Source organism: Protopterus annectens, chromosome 16.part0 (genome assembly GCF_019279795.1).
Source record: "Protopterus annectens isolate FY-2018-M chromosome 16.part0, PAN1.0, whole genome shotgun sequence".
Taxonomy (NCBI): Eukaryota; Metazoa; Chordata; order Ceratodontiformes; family Protopteridae; genus Protopterus; species Protopterus annectens.
This window is the reverse complement of record NC_056750.1, coordinates 742,770,854-742,798,300: the sequence shown is the minus strand read 5'-3', so window position 1 is coordinate 742,798,300 and position 27,447 is coordinate 742,770,854. Positions and strand designations below refer to the sequence as shown.

The 27,447-nt window shown below is 36.9% G+C and overlaps 1 protein-coding gene across 4 annotated transcripts in view; it reads right to left on the bottom strand.

Moving 5' to 3' along the window:
* Nucleotides 1–27,447, bottom strand: part of ASTN2 (astrotactin 2) — a 7,150,955-nt gene that overhangs the window by 4,860,322 nt on the left and 2,263,186 nt on the right. For all 4 annotated transcript variants that reach the window (XM_044057934.1, XM_044057931.1, XM_044057932.1 and 1 more), the window contains one exon: nucleotides 7,616–7,723. In XM_044057934.1, coding sequence (XP_043913869.1) covers nucleotides 7,616–7,723 — 108 coding nt within the window. The remainder of the gene's footprint in view (nucleotides 1–7,615; nucleotides 7,724–27,447) is intronic.

Genomic DNA, 27,447 nt, shown 5'->3' with positions numbered 1-27,447 from the left:
AATCTCTTTCATCTCAAAGAGGACAAACAGGCTGATAAGCTTTCACTACCACCAGTGTATGAACAGGTCATAGGTCAGTCACCCAAATTGTGGAAGGAATGGGTTGGTTCTCATTTGGGAAAGGGAAAAAATGGGTTGAAAGGGGTCTGGTTAGGGAGACATTATGGCTGGAGCAGAAGGGGACATTTTGTTGCGGTTAGATATTTTCAAATATAATACACTGTTAGTAAAAACTAGAAGAAAAAATCTAGCCAAGCTAAAATTTTCACTGTGCGATACCTTAAACCTCGCATAGTAGAGGCCCACGGGATATGTGCAAATGACCAGGACATCAAGTATTTCAGCTATATGACTTCTGAATGTCCATGAATTTTTACTTTTTAAGTTTTGTTGGACTCACTCAGGACGAAATATGCCAACTATCATCCAAAACCAAAAAGTAAAAAGGTCACAGATGCAAGCCAATTATTAAAAAATACAAGAATACAGCCAAAAAAAAGTTATAGACATTCAGAAGCTATATAGCTGAAACCCGATGTCCTAGTCATTTGCATATATCCCATAGGCCTCAATTACAGGAGGTTTAAGGCATCTTGTAGTTTTTACTAATTGGTTTGCATGTGTGACCTTCTTACTTTTTGGTTTGGAATATAATAAGTTGTGGAAACAATCATATAATACTTTATATACGTATTGTACTGGTCAACTCCAAAATATTAAAGTTCTTCTTTTTAAACTATGCAACTATTTAAAACAGACTGATGAAATTAATGTTACTTACAAATAAATTAAGTAATCAAGGCAAAAAATAACTGGACTTATCCAGATATCTCTAGCTCTGTAAAGAATAACTTTATGTGTACATTAAAAAAAAAAAAAAAAAAAAAAGCCTTCCAATTTTAGTGATAACAGAGCAAAGCAGCACAAAGCAGCAAACCTTCCTATTATCATTTTGTTAGACCCTCATTAAAACAGTATAATCGTTTCCTTATGAGCATACATCAGTTTTATTATGTCCTTCTGATTATATTGACTAAATATCTACTTACATAGGTCTGGATTTCGAAAGACTCGGGGCAGTGAGATATGACATGTTGAGATGTAATTACTGCTCTAAACCACAAAAATATGAACACGCCACACAAATTCATGAGGTGGGGGGGTGTTCAGCTATACTCCACAATGTGGACAACACACATTTGTTTTCCATAAGTGAATCAAGCTATTGCTCTGACACTACAGTTCGGTCTCTGTCCAATACTGCTTATTGGAATGAAGTACATAGTATGATTCAGTAACTTTCACTGCAAACAAATCACATTTTGTTCACAAGGCACATTGTTAGGAGTCAAACAATAATGGCATGCTGCAAGACTTAAGAGGACTGTTGGCTATGGCAGGGTAAAAGATGAGCTTGCCACAAACCTCTCACCCTCATAGCATAAGAATCAAGAGCAAGTCAAGACATACTGAACATAATGAAGGACAAAGTCCTACAAATCAGAGACAGGATTTAAATACTTGTCTTATTTAATCAATAAGTAGTTAGAACAACATATTTGGCATTAGGATATATTTTCTAAGAAATATGAAGTCTGAAACTCCATCATTGTTTAGTAGTGGCAGTCCTCAGCAATTCATCAGAAAACCATTCCATTTATGAAGCACAAAGAAAAATGAGTCAAAATCAGAGACATTCTTTGAAATCAGGGACAATTAACAGCTATGGCTTGCTACACACAAAACATAAGTTTAACGTGCACTGGAATCGAGCAGGGCACATGCAGAACATGGCTGTGTGTGTGCTTCAGGAATGCACACTATGGTGCACATACATAGCCAAACCACCAGCCCCAATGTGGCCATGATATGTACAGTGCACTAACAGGAACACGTCCAAGGGAAGTGGCATTCTAAGGATGCTTATGCTATACATGCTAATATGTATATGACAGCATAAAAAGACACAAAGACAAACAAACAATAAATAAAGCCTAATTTGTTTCTCTGCTCCAAATATCATTTTTTGAACACTCGGTCATGCTACTTACCTACACACAAAAAAAAAAATCCCCTCCATCTCATTAAATGCCTTAATGCGTTCACACTTCCTGCCCTCTATACACCAAAATACATGTTCATTTAACATGATATGCTGGATTCTTTTGAATGTACATTTCATAACACATGCTTAAAGTCTTAACACTCCCTGCATTAAATTCATTGTATCATATGGTGATTTCCACACTAAGCAACCTCCAGATAGTTTTCCAAAGACCAAAACTGAAATTAACAGCCAAAGGAATATATTTCCTTATAAAGTCCTCTTTATTAATACTGATAACCTCTGCATTACAAATCTGACTCAGTCTTGTTTAAATCAGAATCCACGATTTCCCCTTCATTCAATGATAAACTATACATTTTTCCCAGAATTCACTGCACGCACAATGTATTTCAGTTTGAAAGAGTGACTGCAGTCTTTGCGGAGAATCACTTTTGTGGCTAATTTGTCATGGTTTCCTTAAAAAATAAATTTCACCTTTGCCAAATTATGTATCTATGCATTGTATTCTCCTGTACCCCCCATCATTTGCTAGCCAGTATAATAGGGCATGTACCTGTATATACCTGTTCGGTATATACTTCTCAGAGGTACAGGCAAGCATAGGAGAACTATGACTGACCAAGCTCGCAGACGACTGCATACTAGGGGTCATAACTGATTCTCCAGCTGATACAGACACCCTCCAGAAGGGTCTCACTGAGACGGATACCTGGTATCAAAATCATGGCCCAAGCTAAATGCCAAAAAGTGCATAGTCATCCCCTTTGGAAAACAAAGTACCCGCGAACTACCACATAGATGGTACATTCATTGCTTCTCTTTTTCTTCAGATATGCTATTTCTGTCCACATGTTCTTTCTCAACACCTTGAAAAAGTGCAGATGTCTTTTCTCTTCGTAACCAGACAACTCTAATACCAGTGCTTAAGTTACAGTTATTTCCCTGCCCTCCACTTCCAGCTATCTTGAATTTTCTCAGTTAAGAGCATCTTACAAAGTATGTTATATAAACCACAACGAGAGAGTGGAAACAACTTTATTATGTTCTAGCAACTTGGAAAGATGCTTTTAGCAGCTGGTTAATGTATGCTTAAACAGACGAGCACCCCCAGTATAGCAGCCCAGCTATACCAGGTTACATTTCCTTCCACACATTCAGACCACAAACTGAAGGCACGAGAACTAAAGGAAGTGGTGTATCATTTTTCATTATAGATAAATGTACCTCTAGATTGGTTAAACAGCATAAGTCCCTTGAATTACTTCAAGTGAAATTGACTGTAGGTAAGACCCCTCTTTGGGTCATTGCCAGCTATAGGACCCCCTCCATCAACCAGGACATTCCCTCAACCTACTTGGATGCACTAGACACAATCAAGAAACAACCAAACACCCTGGTTTGGATGACTTTAATTACCCATCCATTGACTTGGGTAATTTAAGTCATCCAAACCAAGGTGTTTGATTTGTGCTAAACTCGTAGTTAATGGTACTACATATACAGAACCTGTGTATATAGCACACCTGCTGGCTGACAGGTTCAGTGAAAATTTCAATCTGCTGTCCCCACCAAAGCATTTCTAACACCAGTCTCCCACCTTGCATCTCTGAGGAGCATGTCAATCTTAAATGCCCTCTCGAAGGCCACAAAGACAGCCTCTATGGGACCAAACAACATCCCAAGCTTTGTTCTACATGGATTAAAATGGCAATTAGCATCACCAATGGGCATGCTTTTCAATCATAGCCTAAACACCGGCTTTGTCCCAGTGGAATGGAAAACAGCCACCATCATCCCTTTGCACAAAGCAGGTGCATCCATGGATCCTGGGAACTGTAGATCCATTAGCCTCACCATCCTTATCTGCAAGACCATGGAATGAATCCTCATGGACTTTACCAACAAAGATATAGATCTCCAAATGCTTGACCCCACCCAGTTTGGCTTTGTCAAGGGGAGATCATGCCTGTTAAACTTGGTGGACATCTTTGAGATAGTCACCAAAGCCCTAGACAAGGGCAAATCTGTGTATACAGCGTACTTAGACTTAGTCAAGGCCTTTGACACAATCTGCCACTCAGGAATCATTGATAAACTCACCCAGCTGGATATCAACCCATATTTTGTCAGGTGTGTTGCAAACTGGTTCACTAATAGAATTCATACAGTCAAAATAGGGTACTCCACCTCCTCCAGCAGACCTGTAACCAGTGATGTCCCAAAGGGATCGGTTCTGGGACCCCGACTGTTCTGAATCTACTTCTCCAAAATACAGGCTACAACTAAAGGACTGTGGCTAGCAAAGTCTGCTGATGACTACAAACTGGAAGTGATATTTGAAACCCCCTAGTGATGTCAACATCCTTCAAGAAGGTCTCACGCAGACTAATGTCTGGTGCCAAAGTCATGGTCTTAAACTTAATGCAAAAAAATGCATCATCATCCCCTAAGGCAAGAGTGATGTTCTTGCAAACTACCACATGTATAGCAATACCCTAAGCGCACAGTCAGTGATGACAGATCTAGGCATACAGGTCGACAGCAACCTTAACTTCATCACATGACTCCACAGTGATAAGACGGACATTCTATATTTCTCATCTCATAAGTACGGGCATTGCTTTCTGAAGAGAAGGTGTTATAACCCCCTGTGCTCTTCCCTCATTAGGCCAATAAGAGGGTACAATGCTCCCTTTGGTAAGTTCATTTCCAAACACCTGCAGCAACTGGAGGGACCACAAAGATTCCTGCAAAGAAAATTCAAGGTCTTCAAGATCTGTCTTATGTGGACAGACTGAAATCACTGCTACTTTACCCTTTGTCATACAGATTGCTCAGAGGTGACTTGTGCCTTGCATACTGAGCAATCTGACCCAGCTTTAATGGAAATGTTGCACATTCGCAAGTCAAATGGCACCTGGTACGTGGCATTAGCAGAACTTGCTAGAGAGACAAATTAGTCTCACATAGGTTGCCCCACCTTTGGAAATGGCTTCCAATTCATGTTAAACAAAGCCCCTCATTGGCCCTATTTAAGTGCAATTTGGACAACTGGATGGGCAACTGGAAATTCACCCTGGGGGTTTCACCTGTGTCCCTCTTGGACAGGGGCAATATGTGCTGATTTTAGTGTCTGCTTGAACCAGACACCCTTGGGAACATGGAATGAACTTAGCTAGAAAGTTACATGATTAAACCCGAACATAAACAGTGAACCGATACATACTTTTAAAAACCCAGTGCTTTCATATCTAACTCATTAAACTCCCAGATTTTAATGTATTAATATGAGTATTATTTCAGCTTCTTTCTAAATTTGTCTATTTCATTCTGTCTGTAATTACCAGATTTGTTTTCCACTATGTCTAATGGGTTAGTCCCTCAAGGCCAATGCTTTTTTTTCCAAGGGACCCCCCAAGGTGATATTTATGATGACTAGGAGAAATTTGGCCAGGGCATGGGGAGGGGGGACTTGGACTTCCTCTAAGCCATTCAATAAGTACCAATGAATATTTTACATCTGTCTAAGCTACCACCAACTCAGGCAAATGGGGCCTCAGTTTAATGTGTAATCTGAAGGATGGCACACAGAGAACTGTAGCACCCCACCCCTTATGTTGCCCTTCAGTGCCAGTATTAGTAAATGAATCCAACTAAATGCTATGAGAATTCAACATAAAGCCATCTGCACCAACCATAACTGTGTTACCTGAACTTTTATTTAAAAGACTCCATTTTAGCAGTACTGCTTTCATGTCAGTTAACTAATTACATTAGATTACACACAGTTTCAGGCCTTCTTTCATTATAAGGGCCTGAACATTTTATAAAGTAATTAACTTTCTATATTTTTATCCCAGTTTAATTGCAAGTTACTAGACATTAACTTCCAGGAGACAAAGTTCATGAAAAATTTCCGGGTGGTTGTCATACCTGGATTCTGCCATCAGGACCATTAAAAATGGTTGTGACAATATGACACAGAATTGTGTGGAGTATCCACATGATGCAGACATCATGAGTAAAGTTTAGCCCCATCTTTACTGGGATCTTGTCCAACCACATCCTAAATACTGTCCTCAATTCTGGAAGTCACAGAGATAGACTCATCAGGCTGTTGGAAGGGTGGCTTAATGGCAAAGGTGTTTGCCTTACAAACACAAAGTGCAGGGTTTGAGTCTCACAAGGGATAATTGGCTAGGCTTAAAAAGGCTCGCAAGGGCAGTTAGCTTAGTACTAAACTATGAACTATGAACATACCAAAAGACTGTGTGGCATAGTAAGATAAAAACATCATCAGAGACCAAGAGATAACAGTATTATTGTTATTAGACATCAGAGAGGTGTGGAGTTATGATATTGTGGATATCATATGATGTCCGGGAGATGTGAAGCGATTACCATGAAAAGGAAGGGAGTGCATAAATGGGGACTGGACTGCATTAACCAACAATTCTCTGAATATGCAAAAGTACTTCTTCCCAGAGAGGGTTCAGGACACATGGAATAGACTACTGGAATGGATAACAGAAAAGAAATATATGGAATTGCTGGAAAAGAAATAATAGGAATCAAATGGAGAAAGACAGGGAAAGGGAAATATGCAGCCGCCTCCTGTTTTCAGCAGATTTGTCAATTTTATTTTAATATGGAAGTGAATACAAAAAACTTTTTCAACAACTTATGCCACAACAATAACATTTGCAGTCGTTTAGAAAATTTAGCAGTGTTTACAATGCTACCTTTGTAAACTGTAACAAATATCTGATTCCGCAGAAATCAGTCAATATCTTAAGGCTGAAACCTAGAATCTTGCTATGTCCCACCCCTGGAACATACTAAATGAGCGGAGTTCTGAAGGCTGTCTATGCGGACTAACCAGAACTGATTGCGAGAAATACCCAAAAGCTATGATTAGGGTAATGAAACCAAAATTCAACACATCCATCTCAAATGATATCAGTACAAATTACTGGAATTTTAATGAAGTGTTATAAACAAGAAAGCAATTATCTCTGATGCTGATATAATTTAGCACAATTTTTTCCACACAGAATTCTGTATACCTCTGCACAAATAATAGAAATATTATAGCATACCATCTGTTTTACCCTATACTAATAAACATTAGCATCGCTCAAAATAGGAGTAAGAATAAAACAACATGGCTGAGTCACTATAATCGGAAATGGATTCATCTGTACAAACCATCAAACTTCCTCCAAAGTCAATGTCCTCTTATTTCTGAAATGCAGCCCAGAATAAAAAAGTAATGTTTCATGCAGTTTAACATTATATGGGCAATGTAAAAATTTATCTAGAGCACAGTGCAACTGCTAAATGAAAAATCCCTTCAGTTCAATTATGTCACAAAATCCTGTAACATGTCACTACATTGTCAGGTCTGAAGATATCAGGTAGGATTCCACTTCATAAAGATGCTCAAAACAGATCCTCTGTGACAAAACACATTGCATAGTTACAAGAAACAGAGAGCTTCCTTTTTAATTCATGCTGAATCTCACTTCTGTATGAGCTGAATGTTACCTTTGCTTCGTCTTCTGCCTCTGTGGTGTTCTGTGTAAAATGTCAGTTGAGTTTCATCATCAGCATCTGACCCAGAATCATCTTCTGCTCTGCCGAAACCTACTCTGCCTAAGAAAATAAATACATTTCCAGTATTACATTATGAAGATGTAATCAGATATGATTGTCATACATCTGCCTATGAAAATACTAGATTAAAACTGGAGCTCGAGCATTGCATTTTTACTTAAAAATAAATAAATAAAAATTATTCCACATTGACAATTAAGGATATGGCACATGACTTATTTTATTGTTCTGTTTTGAAATGGGTCCATTATTTGCTTACATACTACTGTAATGATATGAATGCACTCATCTTTCCACAGTGCTTGAACCTACTTTCACAAACAAATGTATCTGCTTATTATGAACATGTCTCTTAAACCATCATACCAGCAAATGTAAAAATGCACAAACTATAAGAAAAGAAGGCAATGTTTCTTCTTCAGAACTAAATTTAATGATGGTGTAGATTAAGAGACACTGTCTTGGTTAGCGCAGGTAATGGTAAACAGCTCCCCAGGTGTATTTCAGTAGTTATTTATTAACTTACCAGAAACATCTTTCTCTCAAACCTCAGCCCTAACACTAAAATCCTATCCTTGAACCTAAAGCTCTATCCCTTTTCCTTAATGCTACAGAATATACTAAAAAGCTGTCCCAAATCCTAATCCTAAAACCCTCTCCTTAACACTACAATTTCCTCCCTAACCCGAATCCTATCCCCCTTGCTTAATTCTGCTGTTTGCAATCTATGTGGGCAGCAACAGGTCACTAGTAATTGGCATGTCACAACCACAACAGAAAACATTTTGTACTGCACATCCTGGTGTGTTCTAATCTACCCTATCATCATGAATTTGTAAAAAAGTTATCTAATGAACTTATGAAATACCCTCAACTTAAAATAAAGCACTGTTACATACTTTTTTCTTTGCCAATGCAGGGCTGATGGCATGATAGTTTACAGCAATATTTCATGTTCCTTCTAATAAAAAAAAAAAAAAAACGGTGACTGAAGCAGAATTCTAAATTTGCCTTTACTAAGGGGAAAACGTCCACACATTCCTCTTGCAGAAAGTGATCTACCCCTGTATCCTTTACTTATGATCAGTTAAAAAAACTGCTGCATCTCTGGGAAGTGGCAATTACTCCAGCAGTTTTATACTCAGCACTAGTCAAAAAATTACATACTGGAGTCGGCCTACGAATCCCCATGGACACTAAATCCAACAGATCTTTGAGTGAGCAAAGACCAAAACCTACAATGACATAATCTGAATATATATGTACAGACTAGCAGAAAAACAGATGTAAACAGCTGAAATTTGTCTTCTAACAGATATGTGGCAATAAACAGACCAAATGCAATGGCAATTAATCACTTTCAACGAGTAATGATCTTCGTGATGGACTAAAACCTATTCCTGTCTCCTGCAGATATTATTCAGGGACTGACCTGAAGAACGGACATAATACTTCTCTAGGGAAAATAAAGTCGACGATGTGAACATGTTACATTCTGCAGACTCGACTGCTACTGTTCCCCATGCATACTATGTGCTGCTCATTAGGCCACCTGATCAAAGCAATGGTTGCCATTCGCTGGTGAAAAGTTGCAACCAAGCAAGTTGGGCCTCATCTCGTTAACAGATGTGAAATGTGTTTATCAGACAAAGAATAAAAGCACAGAGGCACTAACCACAATGAAGTGCAAAGCTACAGAACCGGTTCATTTCAATAGGTCAGTCCCTTCAGCATAAGCTATTACACTCTGCGCAATGAGCCTCTTTAAAGAGGATGACTTTAATCATTTTGAAATGAAGAATTGCCAAAAAAACACAAAGCTTTTGAAGTGATGATATTTCATTAACAGAAAATGACGGAGTACTTATTGAGAAATGATGTCTTGTAAGTCAGCTACAAGACATCAAGATTTTCATTAGAAAGAAAAAAAAAAGAATACTGTCAAGTTATGTCTCGCAGTACTAGAATCGTTAAATTATAATGTGGAGTGTCTTTAAAGATAAAATGTTATCACATTTTAGGGCCATAAGAAAGCAGTATTATTAACTAGGAAATGTGTTTCAGGGACGGACTTTTTAAGACTGTTACAAGGTATTGCCTTTTGCTATGTATTATACCTTCACAAAACGTGCTAACCAGAATTTGCTCTCTTGAATGAATTAATGAATGAATAAATAAATAAATAATCCAAGAAACAAACCATGGAGTGCATAATAGTTGTCAAAAAGATGTCTGAATTAAGCAAGTAATTTGAAATTGAAATATGGAAATTTTATTTTTTGGGACAGATACTTCTTGAGAAAACTAAAGAAATACACCGTGTGATGTTATGAGTGATCATTGACTCAAACAGTAAAGAACAATTTTGACAAACAGTGGGGGAAGTCTTTGTGACCTCAGTTCTTTCAGTTTCACAACAGGAGCAAATGATAATTTGGGAAAGAGTCAGTCAATGCTCTTAAGAACATCCTAAAAAGAATGAGATAGAATAACCTTTAACCCTTGGAAACAACTGCTTTGTTATAGACTCTAAATTGCAGTAATAATATCTTGGATAGAACTTGCACAGTAGTCAAAAGATGATACATCTGTGCTCAGAGCTGGAAACATTATTTTGTAATTCAAAATGCTGCATTTTATTGACATCTAGATTTAAATATTCGAATATTAAAGATAATTATGACAGAATACATACAGTTTCAGTCAACAGATCATAATGTTTCATAAATAGTGAAAACAATCTTAATATCTGTTCCGAACAAAAGGACAGTGAAACACTTAAGACTGAAGGGATAATTCTAAGCTGTGGGCAGCTTAATAAATCATATCACATCTATAAAACAAATGCAGTAGTGGACACACTCTTCCTGGATTAGAAAGTATCAGAAGCAACTGTTGAGTCTGTATCTATTCCTATAAATGAGATCTCGGTATTAATTAAGTAGTTTGGCTCTAATGCAGAAGTGGATGAAATTGGGCTGAAAATGTGGTATGTGTTGGAATTTATTGGAGTACTAGTTAATCTGCCTTTTCCATGTTGTATGGAATATACCCCTTGGATTTGCAAACTGGAATGCTTTGTTCAAACTTTCATAAGATGGGGACATCAGGATATGGTTCAGCTTTACAGGGGATCATCATCTTCAGACTCCTTAGGAAAGTTCAAACCAAGGTGTTGAAAAGGAGAAGAAATGCTGAGCCTGTACTGCTCATGGAACTATGGATCAACTCATTTGTCCTTATGATGAATCTTAAAAATGTTACGGGAGTTTGCCAATCCTGCCTGCAAGTGTTGTGGAACTGAAGGCGGCATGCGACCGATTAACATGCAATGACTTGTGGGATGTTCTTTGAGGATATAGTGTTGCAAGGCTTCTGCTGTTTGGCACTCCGTTTCTATTTGGGAAGAAATGGGTTTCCATATTCTACTTGTTAAGCTGAATACCACAGCTGTAGCTGGCTGATTTGGCACCTGGTGGCACCCCCTCCATTCCAGCACCTCTCAATGCTAATTTAAAAGAGAAAAAAATACACCATCATGCTCTGCACCATCTATTCCTTCTGGTGTTATTTCACTCACTCTCTCTCTCTCCTTAGGAGGAGTGCCAGGTCCCTAATGTCCTCATACTCTTGTATGTCAGAAAGAGAAAAAGGTGCTCTCGCTTATCTGGAAGTCCTTCCCTGCTAAGGAGGATCACCATATCCTAACACCCTCCTGCTCTGCTCCTGCCCTCGTGTTGATGTAAGGAGCACAAAATTAAAAAAATAAATAAATCTGCCGATTAAGTTCCCCAACACCTTCTGCCCAGGGCACCTGCATCCTTTGCTCCATCCTAGTTGTACATTTGCTGGCACATTCAAACTGGCAATAGGGCTTTGCCATTTGTGCATGTGACATCCAGGCAAAATCCATATTGGGCACATAAGGAGAGCATCTCTTACATGAAGATGATGTTGCTCTTTCTTTAAAGGTTAATGTGATCTCTGCAGTGCAATAGAATGGTTTATTGCACGGTTTGTGAAGCAAATGCAATTAGCCTTGATATGTATAAATCAGATATCAGTCTCGTCTAGAAAAAGTGATTGCTCTCTGTAGGAGAGATGGGAAAAGATCTCTCTTAGTGGAGAAGTTTAGGTATATTGTAGTCTTGTTCAAAAGCGAGAAAAGAAGTGTTCAGGTAATTATCCATTTGCTGGATGTCACATTTACACTGAAGTATGAACACACTCCTAGAATGTAACTCTCAGTATAAGTTGCAGATATTTTTGCAACGCTGGTAATAACTTAACTTCCCTGCCCAGACTGGTAACACCATGTGATTAACCAGATTAAGAGATGCAAACCAGCCAGGATCTGCTGAAGGCCCTTCACAGAGAAAAGTGTGTTGGAGAGGTTATGTCCCTCAGCTTGCTAAAATCTGCTGCTGGAATATAAAAGGCTGTTTTCTACTCAGTTTGCAACTGCTATCACTCAAATGGTGATAAGCAGTTCAGAAAATAGATATATACATATATATACATACACACACATATATAAGTGTAATATATATATATATATATATATATATATATATACACACACACACACACATATATAAGTGTAATATATATATATATATATATATATATATATATATATATATATATATATATATATATATATATATGTATATATTTATTTGCAGTTTGTAAACCGGGAGAGTCCATTCAGCCAGCATGGGCCCTTTTTCAATGGAGGCCCAGGGAGAAAAGCTCCATGAGAATACATATGCAAAGCTACAGACATAATTACAAAAATAATGTTAAAAAAGAATATAATGTACAATTGCTTATATAGTTTGCACTGTATAATGACTGTAAAAAAAAAAAAAAAAAGTAAACACTGGAGTAATACAATTTAGTTTAATATAATTTAGTTTAATATTATTTTTTATTATTTTTTAATTATAATTTAGTTTATTATTATTTTATTTATTTTATTATTTTATATATGACAATTTAGTTTAATAAAGAGATGAAAGAAAACTAAGGCAAGATTATACAAGTAGTATAGCATTTATAGTCCTTGTTAATGTCAAACTGATGTAGGAAATGCCTGAACAGATAACCTAAATGTAAACGATAAAGACAGCAATGGGATGTAGGCAGGATACTAGGACTTCTAAGAAAAAGGGAATCAGGTAAAAAGATTAAAACAAAATTATTCTCATTCTTTGATACAGAAAGATTGTGAAGGCCAATGAGGTTGGCTGCAGACAGTTTTGGATGCCTTACTGAGAGAATGCGAACAGCAGTCAGTTCAGAGAAGAGCAGCAAAGATGAAACATGATTTAGTCATAAGGAGACAGAAGAGCTAGCACAGTCTAGGAGAATGAATGTAGGTATTGGTCAAGATTTAAATATGAAGTGCGGTGTGGAAGTTAGTCTAAGTAAACACTTGTTTGTTTGTGTCTTTCGGCTTTTCCCGGTTAGGGGTCGCCACAGCGGAACTCCGGTCTGCTAATGATTGGCAGTAGATTTTTATGTGCTGGCTTGCCGGGCCTAATGCACAACATTCTACAAAGGAACACCCATTCACGCATGTCGCCACACAGAAGACGCTCTAACTGAGAATCGAACGGGCAATGTCTAACTGTGAGGCGACAATGCTACCGCAGCACCACCACCGCAGTCTAAGTAAACACTACACTACACTACACATCACATATATAAATGCATGTAATCAAGGCCACACAAATATGTAATAAACAAATCTGATTGGAGACATTAGCAGTCGGTATTATTATCCTCTGGAGATTCAAGAGAAGCAATTTTTCTTTTTTTTCTCCAAGTTACTATCTGATAAGGTTATTTTTCTTTTAGCCATATGAACAAGTGTCTTCAAACAGCTCGGGCTTCCATGTCTAACCTTTGATTGTAATACTGTCTATTTCTTTAATTCTGGTATCAGACACAATACTGGGTACTACACGTCTTATCTGTTTGGGAAAAATATGCAGACAACTAAGCCAGCTGCCAATTAATTTCTTATCAGCTGCATGCAATGGAATCTGAAGTTACCAGCATACCCTTATTTTTTATTAATATAATACTCTCAATTTCCAGGTGACAGATAAGCTATCAGTGTAACTAGTCTTACCTCAGCAGACAATCAACTGTTAGTAAGAAGTGCCATAGAAATACTGTTTGGCTTACATGGGGTACGTATCGGCCTCATGGAAGAACAGTAAAACAGGTTTAAAGACTCTAGAGTGGTACTTCAGTTAACCATTCTATTAGTTTCATATGGACAGATTGTTTGGGTGAAGTTAGTCAATGAAATTACTTTTTAGCTAGTTGTAGTCATGGTAGTAATAATCAATACATTTTTATTCGACATATCCTAGCTGAACCAGTACTGTTATATCTGAGGTCTAGTGGCTGAGGAAAAGATATTAAAAATATATATGACTTTGCCATTTTTTATCACTTTAAACATTCTACCAAATTGTTACCAAAAACCCAGGACTGCCTCATATGCTACTCATGGACAGCTGCAGGTCCTGAATTCTTTATCCCATGCATGGGTCATCTAAAATTATCTATGGTATGATCAGAGTTATTCTCATTAGCAGTAATATATAGTTATGGGCCATGGGATGGGTAAGGCCAATCTTGAACTAAATGAGAAGCTGGCTAGGTTTAAACTGGCCTGCTAAAGCAGTTAGGCTAGCGCTTACCTATGAACCTTATAAATCTTTGTTATCATGAGAGACTGGCAGCCCTTTTTCTGAACTTATTCTCTTACAGACTCCTCTGTGGAGCTCTATGTATAGCCTTTCGTGCCATGAGAGATCCAACCATATTTGATCATCCTACACCTTCACAGAACTACTGATACATAAAATATTTTGTTAAAGTAACTAAAACTTAAACAGATAAAGATGACACATTGTCATGATGTATTCATATCCCAACATATCCATCCCCTCTGGAACAGACTTCCACTCCATGTCAAACAGATTAGCACACTTGCCACCTTCTAGGTAAATCTAAATAACTGGATGGACAGCCTCAAATTCTTCCTCGTCTTTGTAGTCTTGCTGACCTTGAGGCTATAGGGAAATTATGAATAGGGTAGTTTTGGTTAGACATGAAATGCTATGGAGACCAATTGCCTAGTACTTGCCTATGAAACTATGAAATGTATGGATCTTCATTTTACTGCAGGACTGACTGCTGAGCAATTCACCACTGAAATCCCCAGAATCAATTCATACCTTCCCCTGACAATTAATCACAAAACAAAGTACAAAACACACTACCTTCCTGGACCTATTAGTGGCATTTCTGACTCCATACCTCATACTGACAACATACAGTAAATAAAAGAAAGGGAAACAGCTGTCATTTTCCATATCACCTTTTTACTCTTCCTGTCAGTACAGTACAATATTCCACTTGACAGGACTGCATACCAGTTAAACACTGCATTTGTTCAAATACAAATGAAGACATGGGGTCACTGCAACTGAAACTAATGGAAATGGGGTTCCAAAGGTACTTGTAATGTCATAGTCACAAACCACCTGGAAGTTGGCCTAATGTTTTAAGACACAGATGTCAAGTGGGAGATGGCCTCAAAACTAAACTTTGTTGGATGCCACACGTGATGTTTTTGCTTTTATAAGTAGCAACTGCAACTCTAACCACATAGGTTTCTGCCCGACAACCGGGTATCTGTCTACTACACAACATAGAGATATATATTCAGAGTCACAAGTCTGCAAATTATGCCTGCATGCGGAATACTGTCAAAGGCCTTGGCCATATCCAAATATTCTGTATGTACTGTGTAGCTCAATTATCAGATTTATAGGGTAGATTTTCCTTATTTGGATCCTACATTCACTTTTTTTATACTATTATTTTTACAGTAGTATTAGTTTAAATGTTACAACTAATAAGGTATCATACATTGTGGCAAGCATTCAGTGTAAATTAAGATGAACAGACATTTGAACAAGAAATAGGGAAATACAGAAAGATAAGGCACTAAGAAAAGTGATGAGTGGACATACACATATGAGTAACTTGAATAAGAGTCATTACTGTCATTTTTTAACACTGGTACTTAAATTTTGTTGGTGTACTGCTAACCTTCTTGGAGACTTTACTAGCCTAGTTTGTGTCCTTACATATTAAAGATTATATAACTTATGTAATCTTAATATGTAAGGACACAAACTAGACTGGTAAAGTCTTAGGAAAAACGAATAGTAAACCAATAAAATTAAAATGCGCCAGTTTTAAAAACAGAAGGCTCCAATATACATTAAAATGATTTAGGAGTACGATAACATTTTCAAAATGGCTCAAAAATGCTGAACCAACCAAAACATTTCTGAAACTAATATAAGTTGAGAGAATAGTTCTCCACACCTTCTTTAACACAAAATGAACCATACTACCATTCACTTCGAGAAACCTTTCCACTTCAGACTTTCTCAAACAATTTTTCAAACTTCAGTCTACCCTTATATGCTCTCACAACCAGCTTTCACAAAAGCCTAAATTCCCCATTTACACCCCTCTCTTCTACTTTAAAGCCATCTCCCTTGAAATCATCAAAAAAACTTCAACAACCTCACTTCTAATACTTCTAGCATCATCCCTAATTTATAATATGATTTTTGCAAGGAGAAATAAAACCAATCCATATACATTAAAAACAACTTCCTTACACACATTATGCTTTCCTCCTAGATTTATGATTTTTATCAAACCACTATTCGAAATCTAAAATCTAATTCCCTTATCAATCTTACCTCTAAGTAGAATATGTGAAAACATGTCTACTTCACTTCACTGAAATCCCTTTTCACTGACATTCATTTCATTGAGACCAAATCACCTAAAGTTCACAACAGTGACAACTTCATTTCACTGAATCTCATTTCACTGACAGCTTACAATGTTACATTTCATAAGACTAAATGGGAAACCATTGACAAACAAGCTCACAAAACTAAAGCCTACCTCTTTCCGCATCTTAAAAACTACTTATTTATTCTCTTAACAGAAACCAGACAATAAAAAAACAAAGTGGGGGGCTGCACCCCCCACCCACCCAACATGGGGCAATACACCCCCCCACACCTCCTAACTATATATACTAACTCCAGGTCACAGGTAGGAATAAGGGCATATACCCTCACAGTACTCTACACACTGCCACATCAAGTCTGTAGCCTACAATTCAGTGAAATGAGATTCACTGAAATGAATTTTCAGTGATTTGAACTTTAGGTGATTTGGTCTCAGTGAACTGAATGTCATTGAAATGGGATTTTGGTGAAGTGAAGTAGACCCATGAAAATATAACAGACTACCATGCTGCACACTTATCTGTAGTCTTATAGAGTTCTTACCCCAAACAAACAGCTTCCAGACTGGAAGAAGCCCACAAACTACAGATTTTATAATTATAGCTGATAAACATGGAAAGGATAACCTTGCCAAAGCAGTCTTTATTGAGCTAACAAAAGCTTTAGACATAGTAGATCTTCCTTTCCACTTTGTCTAACTAAATAAGGTGGGAATAAGAAAACAAATCCTGTAATGATTCAAAAAATTGTTCTCAAACAGACTTGTTACCAGAATAGAAAAAAAAATCAATTCCCCTTCTATTCCTCTCATGTCAGAAGTTCCATAATGGTCAATCTATCCACCTTTGCTATTCTACATATTCAACAGTTCTTCCCTACTGATTTCCACAACATCCTTATCATCCAATACGTTGACGACATAGTGATATAGAGATCACACCACTCATTCCACAATCAAGAAACTTAAGCTAGACCTGGCCTACCTTTCTCATTGGCTGATCCTTAATAAGATTATTTTAAATGCCCAAAAAACTACATTTGGTGGTGACAAATATTAATCAATAGCCAACCCCCCACCACAGACACAAAACAACATTTCAGGTATCCAGGGATCTCATTAGATCATCACCTTACCTTCCAACACAATATGAGATTACCAAGGCCAAAATTATCTTTGGAACAGAAAAAAAAATCACTTTCTTCCCCCAAAAATGATGAATGCAACTAGCAAACAGGTACTTCTTTCACAACTCGAATACAGACTTCCACTTGTTGTTTCAATCTCTAAACAAAATCACTTCAACTGCAAGCCAATGCCAAAAACATTTGTAGGTTCAGTTAATGGATCCCAAGACAGAACACCGGTGCTAATTCCTCGTTAAAGCCTTTTAGCTTCTAATTATTCAAATCATGAAACTGTTATACTTTGCTTGTCCAAACTCAGTCTTGAATCCTTTACTTTTTTAGCCAGACAGTTGTATTTTTGAAATTTGCAATTCCCCCTTAGATCCCTCCCCTCTCAGCTTTACATCAATATCAACACCAGGAAACAAACTGCATTGCAACAACCACAGCTTCTCCATCTTACTACCACAGATTTGGGAATCACTTCCAATTTATGTAAAAGTGAATAGTTACTACAGACCATGCAGACAAGATCTTTAGCAATTCCTTTTAAAACATGGTTTACAAATCTTTCAAAGCTGCAACACTTACCTTGTGACATTTCTCATATAACATTGATGACAATGTTGCCTATTCAGTCAAGCTCTTTTCTTTATACATACTATACACTGGACTTAATTCCTTCTGTTCTTTATCCTAAAAATTCTCTGTCTAAAAACTCTTCTAATAATATCATCCTTTTGTTAAAAACTTGCTCTGACCTGCAAATTTTAACAATGCAAAAGAATAACATGATCTCCTAATTTCGATGCAATTCTTCTTGGTTGTGTTCACCAGGGCTGAACTTTAAAATGGACCACGCGATCAGTGTTCTACTCCAGTTGACAAATAAGAAGACAACAAAATTAAGTAAATGGCAAGTAGCAAAACCATAGGTAATTTCTCATTTATAAATGGCAGGAAAAGTACCTTTTTAAATACTACAAACCTGTAATAATTTCTTCTGGTTTTATAATATGCGTCATCTGGTTTTATAATGTGATTCTTTTATAACATTATAGATGGAGTTCACTTAACTACATAGTTTGTAGTGCCTGTTCCTAGTATTTACAGAAAATATCACCGAAAGGTTACTTTTTTGTTTGACTAATAAGAGCTACAGAGCATACATTAGAGAACACTAAAGCTAATCAATTTATTAAGTGCTTAAAATAATAATACAGTAACCAATGAGCCACCGTTTTATATCAACATAACTGAATAAAAGATTAATTCTTGTCATTGCCAGAAAAAGTCATGAAAATAAACTAAGTAGTGCAATTCTTCTGAAAAGACATGTCTTCTGTCACATTAGTCTATTTTAAAACTATTGATTTCAACTTTACATTAATTTTTTGTTCACTTTATGAAGTTTAGTTAATGCAACATTGAAATCTAATTGCATGTTACTATTTGAGAGAGCTGTATTAAAAAAAAAAATCATCTATGTCATTGTACTGTGTTTAGAAAACTTGTGATAGTATATAGAAAATTAAATAGTTACCAATATTAGACTATGTACATTCATTTTGGTTGTTCTGCAGATAATGGTCTGTCTTCTTTCCTTGCATCCTACAACTAATATAACTCGACTTTGCCTAGTTTTTCCCCTGCAGACCTATGTTCCCAAGTACTGTAATCTCATGGCTCATCCACTTCATCTACAGTAAACTTTTGACAAAACAGCTCAGACAGATGTATGTTTCAGACCTTTTTTCAAGCTTCATGAACCACAGTTCACCTTTTCAGCACACTTTCTGTTCCATTTGCTGTTTAGAAAATAAAATTTTAATCATGCATTTTGGAAAGCATTTTTTCTTTCATTCTTTGATTATCTGCATGACCTAGTTTAGAGCTTTGGGGTACCAATGATTAATCTGGCACACAGAGGGTCCAAGGCAGAAAGTTAATTCCACTCAAGAGTATAACTCTGGACAGATAGACACACACACACCTATCCCGGGGCAGACAGGTAGACAGAAACTGCCCATCTCAGGACAAACAACTTTATTGGAAAGGCTCACTCAGACTCTGGCAGATGTGCTACACATTTATGTCCATAATTGTTTAAAAATGTTTTCATTTATTTATTACTGAACCTGAAGTTCCCCATTATTAGGCAACAGTCATTGTTAATACACATGTTATCAGATGTCAGTAGAGATAAATGAATAAATAAGCTTTTAACAACACCCTTTATCTGATGTAAAGGGTGGTTGCTTTGAAAGTGCAGAAAAGTATTGTAATATTTTAACATTCTTAAGATGATGTTTCTGGAGATAGGACATCCCAGTACAATAACTGACTGTAACAATTAATTCTACAAGAAAGAAATGGCAAATATGCCCCCATTGTTGGGAATGGTATGGAGGTTCATTGTGAAGATATCAATAATATTAACAAAGCAGCCAGAAGTAAAGAGTTTTGCTTAGTGGATCAACTGATACCTAATAACAGGTACTTCTGTGTTCGATTCCCAGCACCAGACCTTCTTCCTATTCATTTCTGGCATCTGATAATATGGTTCTACATCATTCACTGGAAGTTTTCGATATTCATAACATCTTTTCTAAAAACTGGTTTATACTCGACTGGGATGAGAACTTAAAATCTCGTTTTTGGTGATGCGCCAACATTTACTTATAAGATCCAGCCGAATTTGAAAAACATTCTTGAAAGACCTTTTAAGGATTTGTACATTGGCTCATTACTCATAAGTGTGGCCACTGCCATCAAAGCCCTTGTACTGAGATCGACTTCAACACTAAGTTTTGAAAAAGTTTCAAGGTGGATAGTTGAAGGAAGGTACAAATATATGAGCGAAAGGGTTGTGTACATAAGCTAGGCGTTTTACATGCGAAGCATTCTATACTGAAAAAACTAACAACTTTAATAAAAGAATTTAGCAGCATGTACATAGCATTTCGAAGAATGATGACAGGAGTGCACTGGATAAACACCTCCTCCTGTCACAACTTCTCCATGTTTAAATGTTGTATTTGAGAAAATTGATGTAGCATCTTTCTTGGGGGACTGAAAAAAATCAATTACTACATCATGCAATGCTTTAGCAATTGCATATGGATGGTGTACGTTTCCCAGGACTAAACAATGTCATTTCAATTACCAGTGAGTTGAAACTAATAGCATCAAAACTTTAAATAATTGTATGTTATCCAAGTTGTTGCTATGAGACATCTACCACTGGATGAAAGTAGCAATTTTGTATTCTGATTGGCAGGAACTTATGCTTGGTTCTCTTAGGTTAGTATTAGGCTAACTGCCATTGAGGAACATTTTAAGTTTAGCCAATTATCCCATATGAGAATCAAACCCTACACCTTGGGCCTGTAAGGTAAACATCTTAACCATTATGTCAAACTCCCACCTACTCCATTATACTTTATCATTTTCCATCCGATTGGTGTTTATGCTATACGATCCCATTTGTTTGTTCACCCTGTGAGAGGTTTATAATTGGATGAAAGTAACAAGTCTGTATTCCGACTTTCATGAACTTATGATAGGTTCTCTGTTCATATATTTTTAGCATTTTCCACCCGATTGGTGTTTATTTCACAAACTGATTGGTCCCTATTATAGGGGGGGGGGGTGTCAATCTATGTATTTTTATAGGTCATTTCCTCAGTTTTGTTCATGGCTCTGATGATGTGTTATTGATGAAAGCGCTTAACCATGTGTGTTTTTGAAGTGGATTTTTATTAGACTTCAGTTTTTCAAGTACTAACTGGTTGTTTTAATATTTTCCTAATAAAAATATAATATTGTGCATAATGTCATACCTATTAACAGTAAAACTGGTTTTACTTATCATACTTGCCACCAATCATTTTTCTGAGACTGCGGCCCTTTCGCTTTCTTAACTTACAACACATCCACAGTTCCCAGTTGCAGAGACATTTTCTTAAAACTGATTACTCTCTCAAACTTGCCTATGTGCTTTTCAGCCTCTGCAATCTGCTTCTCTACAGTACCAGCTTTACTTTCTGACTATTCCTTTAACGCTCAGTCCAGCACAGCTCCATCTTGCTTCCTTATCCATCTGGTTCTCCTTCCTTCACTAACCTCGATTCCTCCTTCCTCCATCTTGGAATTCACCAATCATTAGTTACAGCCCTTTGGTGCCACCTAGTGCTCAGAAAAAGAAGATGAATTTCCCTGATGCCCTAGCAAAATTTAGTATATCATCATCTCAGGTCTACCATGAAAAGAGGAAGAGGACGCCGGGATGAACCCAGTCAACAAAGAGAAAATGACTAGAGAATACACTTCTGTAGTTTTCTGTCCAAAAAATGCATATAATTCTGCAAAACATATGGAAAACAGTTTGGCTTAATATTCTGTTGACAATCTTCAGATTCTAAACTAACAAATTATTTGAATTGCATAATCTGCTCATTTCTATTTATTTTAACAAATGTTTTTGACTCAAAACATTGTCTTAGATACAAGTACAATAAGACAAAAGTCATAACCATTACAATGTGGAACATATCAACAAGCCTGCTACTCTCATGTTTAATCATGTCAGCATCTTCTTCCATTCTTTTTACAACATGATTCATTCAATTTTTGGCACATGCACCTTTTCTTATTCTAGAACTTTACTGAGTAAGTATTTGTGACAGGATGTTATACTGTTATGTCCCAGGCAGTTAGTGCTTACTTGTTCATGGGTGATTAATAGGCCACTGATCCCATGGTGCCTTTCTATTCATACCCATGTTTCCCAAATGTGAGAATCAAATGCTGTACCTCGTCTCTGTAAGGTAATCCACCTTATACATTATTCCAGTCCAAAGCTCCAGTGTCTTGAGCATTACATTGTGTTCTCTACAATATTCTACACCTGTGCTACATGGCATAATGGCAACACATTTTTCAAAAGTACCTGACAAATTCAGCAGCAAGTCTGCCTAGGTTTGGTAGGTTTTCTATGAGCCCATAATGTAGGAAATGTACGTAAGGTAGTTAGCAGTCTGCCTCCTAGCCACAGATGTTGATAGCAGCATTTAGAACCCTTCACTCGCTTCCTCTGCATAATCATTATTTATATTTAATAAATTAATTATCTACACAATTCCTGAATCCAGACAGTGGTATATATAATGTTGATTTATCTTACTCTCTTTATGAATCGTCGTACAGCTGGAGAATACTCTGCAAGTGATGTGATGATTGCTATGTTTCAGAAGCTGCAAACAGTAAGGCAACAATCACTGTAAACTCTTTACATCTCTCAATACTTAAATGACAAAATAGCTCTTTATTCAAAGTAATAGCTTGCAACTGTCATGACTTGAAGGCTCTGGAGATATTGACAATGAAAGGACTGCAAACTTTTCTTCACAGTATGAAAATAAATTTAAACTTGGAGACTTTGACTCTATCACTTCAACTATCACCATCTTCTCTTGAAGTTACAGATAAAGAAATTATATTTTCCCCAATCCATAATTGTTAGTTATTTCCCATATATTATTGCAGGCAGCCTCATAGTATAATCTTGTCTTATATATTGCACTGGTCTGTCAAATGCTAACAGCAAATTCCAGAGGCACAATCATCAGGGATTTGAATAGCTGCTTTAAAGCTTCTGTATAACTTAGAAATGTGATAGATCAAAGGAAAACTGAATACCTATACTTGGTGCTGAATTTAATGTGATGTGTATACAGCACCTTGCTCCTTGGGGGATGCTAATTATATTTCACTTCTCTGAGTAAGAAATATGAAAATAATCACAATACAAAAGAAATTTATAAGGGCATAGACCTCAAATAGTTCAGAGCAATGTACCTTTTATGAGTTTTCATTTACAAATAAAGACATAAGATTTGCTCCGTTTAGCTATCTTAATTGCTATGCTTAGCTTCAGTATTCCCTCACGAATAGACATATCTGATCCATGTCAGCAACTGCAGGCAATATAAAAGCTATTATAACAATTAGGTTTTGATATTAAATAAATGCTTTTTTTAATTCTATAATGGTCAATATAAAGTGAGAAAGTAATCTGGTTGTGTATCCAATAGAAAGATTAATAAAAGCCAATATGCCCGCTTAAGAAAAAAAAAATACTGCATTTTTTTTTCTCTGAAGTTTGCAAACAGCAGGCATGAGACAGACTTGGCTCTTATCACATGTGAGGATCAGATATCATTTTTAGCAAGAGAGAAGTATTTAAACATATTGCGCCACTGCAGTACATGAATATAATCAGAAATGAGTAAGAAATTATTCTAGAAGATAAAAATAGTGCACAAGATACGTTGGTCAAATTACTTTCTGCTCTATTTGAAAGTCATGGTGCCAGATGTCAAGATGCACCATGATACAGAAAAATACGTTGCAGGAAAGTTTTCCTTCCTGTTCAGATATGCATGAGTATGTACACACACCCACACGCACAAATATACATACATATACGCACACAGCAAAATGTGAACTTATTCCTCGGAGATCAAGTCAGGCACTGCTTCATGAAGCCCAGAGTTTATAAAATTTGCATTAGACATTAAAGCCGGATCAAAAGAAAAAAAAGAAAAACAGTTAAGACATGAAAATCAATACAGAAACACCAGTACAACTGATTAGTGAATTACATTAAAAGGTTAAGTGTTTCTATCTCACAATGATGCCAGATATTCCTTTAGTACAAATAACAGAGAATCTTTGCAAATAAATACATTCAAATCATCACAGGACATCCTGACATCATAATTTCCCAATAGAAAAACACCTTCGCCTTAGAAAATATAATTTAAAACACCCTTATTACTTGCAATGTTGTTAGTTGTAGGACAGCAGTCTGCATTTTGAAATATCTGTCAACACAGTTCCTTGTACTCCAACAGCAAATTAACATTACCACTTCCTGTGCTGTTAATGTTAAAACTTAAAAGATTTTTTTTAAGCTGTGTCTTGGATAATATGTTTGTATAATGCATTGTTTTTTCTTTTGTTTTATGATCTATGCAAATTCATAAGAGCTTTAGCAGCAATTATGTAGTGATAACTGTAAAAGTATTCATATAGCTGTTCGAATGATTGCATGAGGTTGGGAGAAGCCGGTATCTTTCCTAATATTTCTGAATTCATTATCCTAAAGTACTAGTGGGGATCTGCAGGGGGATTGTCGGGAAGGAAGGAAGGGAATGGCTGGTGTTACAATTCTCACAAAGTGATGCATAGCAAAACAGGAGAATTAGGTGATTTTTTTTAAATTATTTATTTTACTCCACTGTTCTATTCAGCAATTATTGATAAACCCTTAAAGAGTCTGTGACATTAGGCCTTCCGGGATACATGACTAGAAAAAAATCTTCAGATTTTGCCTAGGAAAGAATCATACTTTTAAATGCAGGCCTTGTCTGAACAGTTATGCATAGCACTACATTTGTTTATAATTAAGTGAACACCTCATTTAACCCAGTTGTATTTATTTAACAACAGATTAAATACACTAATCCCTGTTAGGATCTTGGTGGTGTCCACAGAAGACGATCTAAATATATGTACGATAACATAAACAACTGTTCCCCTGTCTTAGGTGCGAGACCCAGCAGCACAAGTCCACAAACCTTGAAAAACAATCTTCAAATGAAAGACAAGAATCAGCAAATTGTGCATCTTGAAGTTCTCCTTTCATTCGGAGTGAAGACCCATGCATCACCTATTATGGAGTACTGTGAATACTAGGACATACCCCAATCTCAGGCTAAGTATATCGCCCCTCATTCTCACTTGTACTGCTGCAGTTTGAGGACTGGCATGTCAAATACTTCCAATTTGTTGTGCTGAACAAATACAACACCTTCTAACATCCATCCCATCTGCTCATCTCTCATGTAACCAGTGCCATTTAATGACTGCAGTAGCCTGCAGTTTTATGGCAGTGGTAGTATTACAACATGAATGCAAGACATTGAGAGTATCAAACACACAGCCTTCATGTCTTCTAGCATCAAAGGTCAGAATTTTACATGTACATCCATTGACCATCACTGAAGGAAAATGAATAGTAGAGCAAGACTAATCTTCTTTTTTCGGCTGTTACCATTAGGGGTCACCACAGAGGATTATCTGTTTCCATTTCTTCCTGTCCTCTGCATCTTGCTCTGTCACACCAACCACCTGCATGTCCTCTCTCACCACATCCATAAACCTTACACCTTCCTCTTTTCCTCTTGTATGGCAGCTCCCTCCTTAAATCTTTTTGCCAATATACCCAGCATCCCTTCTCAGCACATGTCCATACCAACACAATCTTGCCTCTCTGGCTTTATCTCCAAACCGTCCAACCTGAGCTGACCCTCTAATATACTGATTCCTAATCTTGTCCATCCTTGTTGCACGAAAAGCAAATCTTAACATCTTTAACTCTGCCACCTCCAGCTCTGACTCCTACCTTTTTGTCAATGCCATCATCTCCAACCCATACAACATTGCTGGTCTCACTTCCCTCTTCTATACCTTCCCTTTAACTCTTACTGGTACCCATCTGTCACAAATCACTCCTAACACACTTCTCTACTCACTCCATCCTGCCTGTACTCTCTTCTTCACCTCTCTTCCACACTCACCATTACTCTGAACTGTTGATCCCAAGTATTTAAACTCATTCACATTTGCCAACTTTACTCCCTGCATCCTCACCATTCCTCTCTCCTCCCTCTCATTAACACACACATATTCTTAGTCCTGCTGACCTTCATTCCTCTCTTCTCTAGAGCAGATCTCCACCTCTCCAGGGTCTTCTTAACCTGTTCCCTACTCTCAGTACAGTACAACAAAACTAATGAACTGTTATTTATGTTTCAATTTAGTGTTTATTTTCTGGAGGAAAAATCAAACTAGGTTTTTTAACTGCCTTTGTTTCTGTACACACACATCAGGTTGCAATTTTCAGCTTCATGGAATTAAAAGGCAGCAGTAAATTTACAGCATGGTTGTCCTGTCCTGAATCCAGATCAGGTAAACAGAAATTCCATAATGTCTTGAAAATATAAGGCTTAGACTTCAATGCAAATGATTGGGGGGAGGATCAGACTTCCCCTAAGGAAATTGCTTAAGTACAAGATTATCAAGAACAACTTTTAAAACTGACAACTCTTATCTTAATTTCTAACAAAACTATTCCTCAGGTTTTTGTTGTAAGCCATACTATGGTACAGCAATTATAAATGTTGATCCACAGTGTTTGATTCACCATTTTGTTTCTATATTCTTTCCTGGGTACTCACAGGTTTTCAACACCTTCTCTCTCTCCAGTATCCCAAAGCATCAACCATGCATTAATTGGCACAGATGCACCTATAAGAATGGCTATGCTTGGTGTTTCCTAAACTTTGTTAATACCAATGCACTATGGCACAACATAAAACTATCAAGTAGTGGATCCAATATCCTTGACTTGCTCCATACCAACCCATCTTCTGCTGTAACTTCACCCTACATCTTTTAAGTTAAATGTGACCACAAGTCAGCCATCTTCTATCTCAGACCCAATGATAACACCCCACCACTAAATGACAGTGTCTTCAGGGACTTCACCAGCGCAGACTTTCTTGAGTTTATAGAAGACCTAATCAAAGTTCCCAACAGTCTCTTGCAAATATATCCAACTGTGAAAGCTGCCACATTCACCTCTGACTTTTACCAAGAAATAAAGAGCTGCATAGAAATGTTTATTCCTGTCCATTAGAAGTA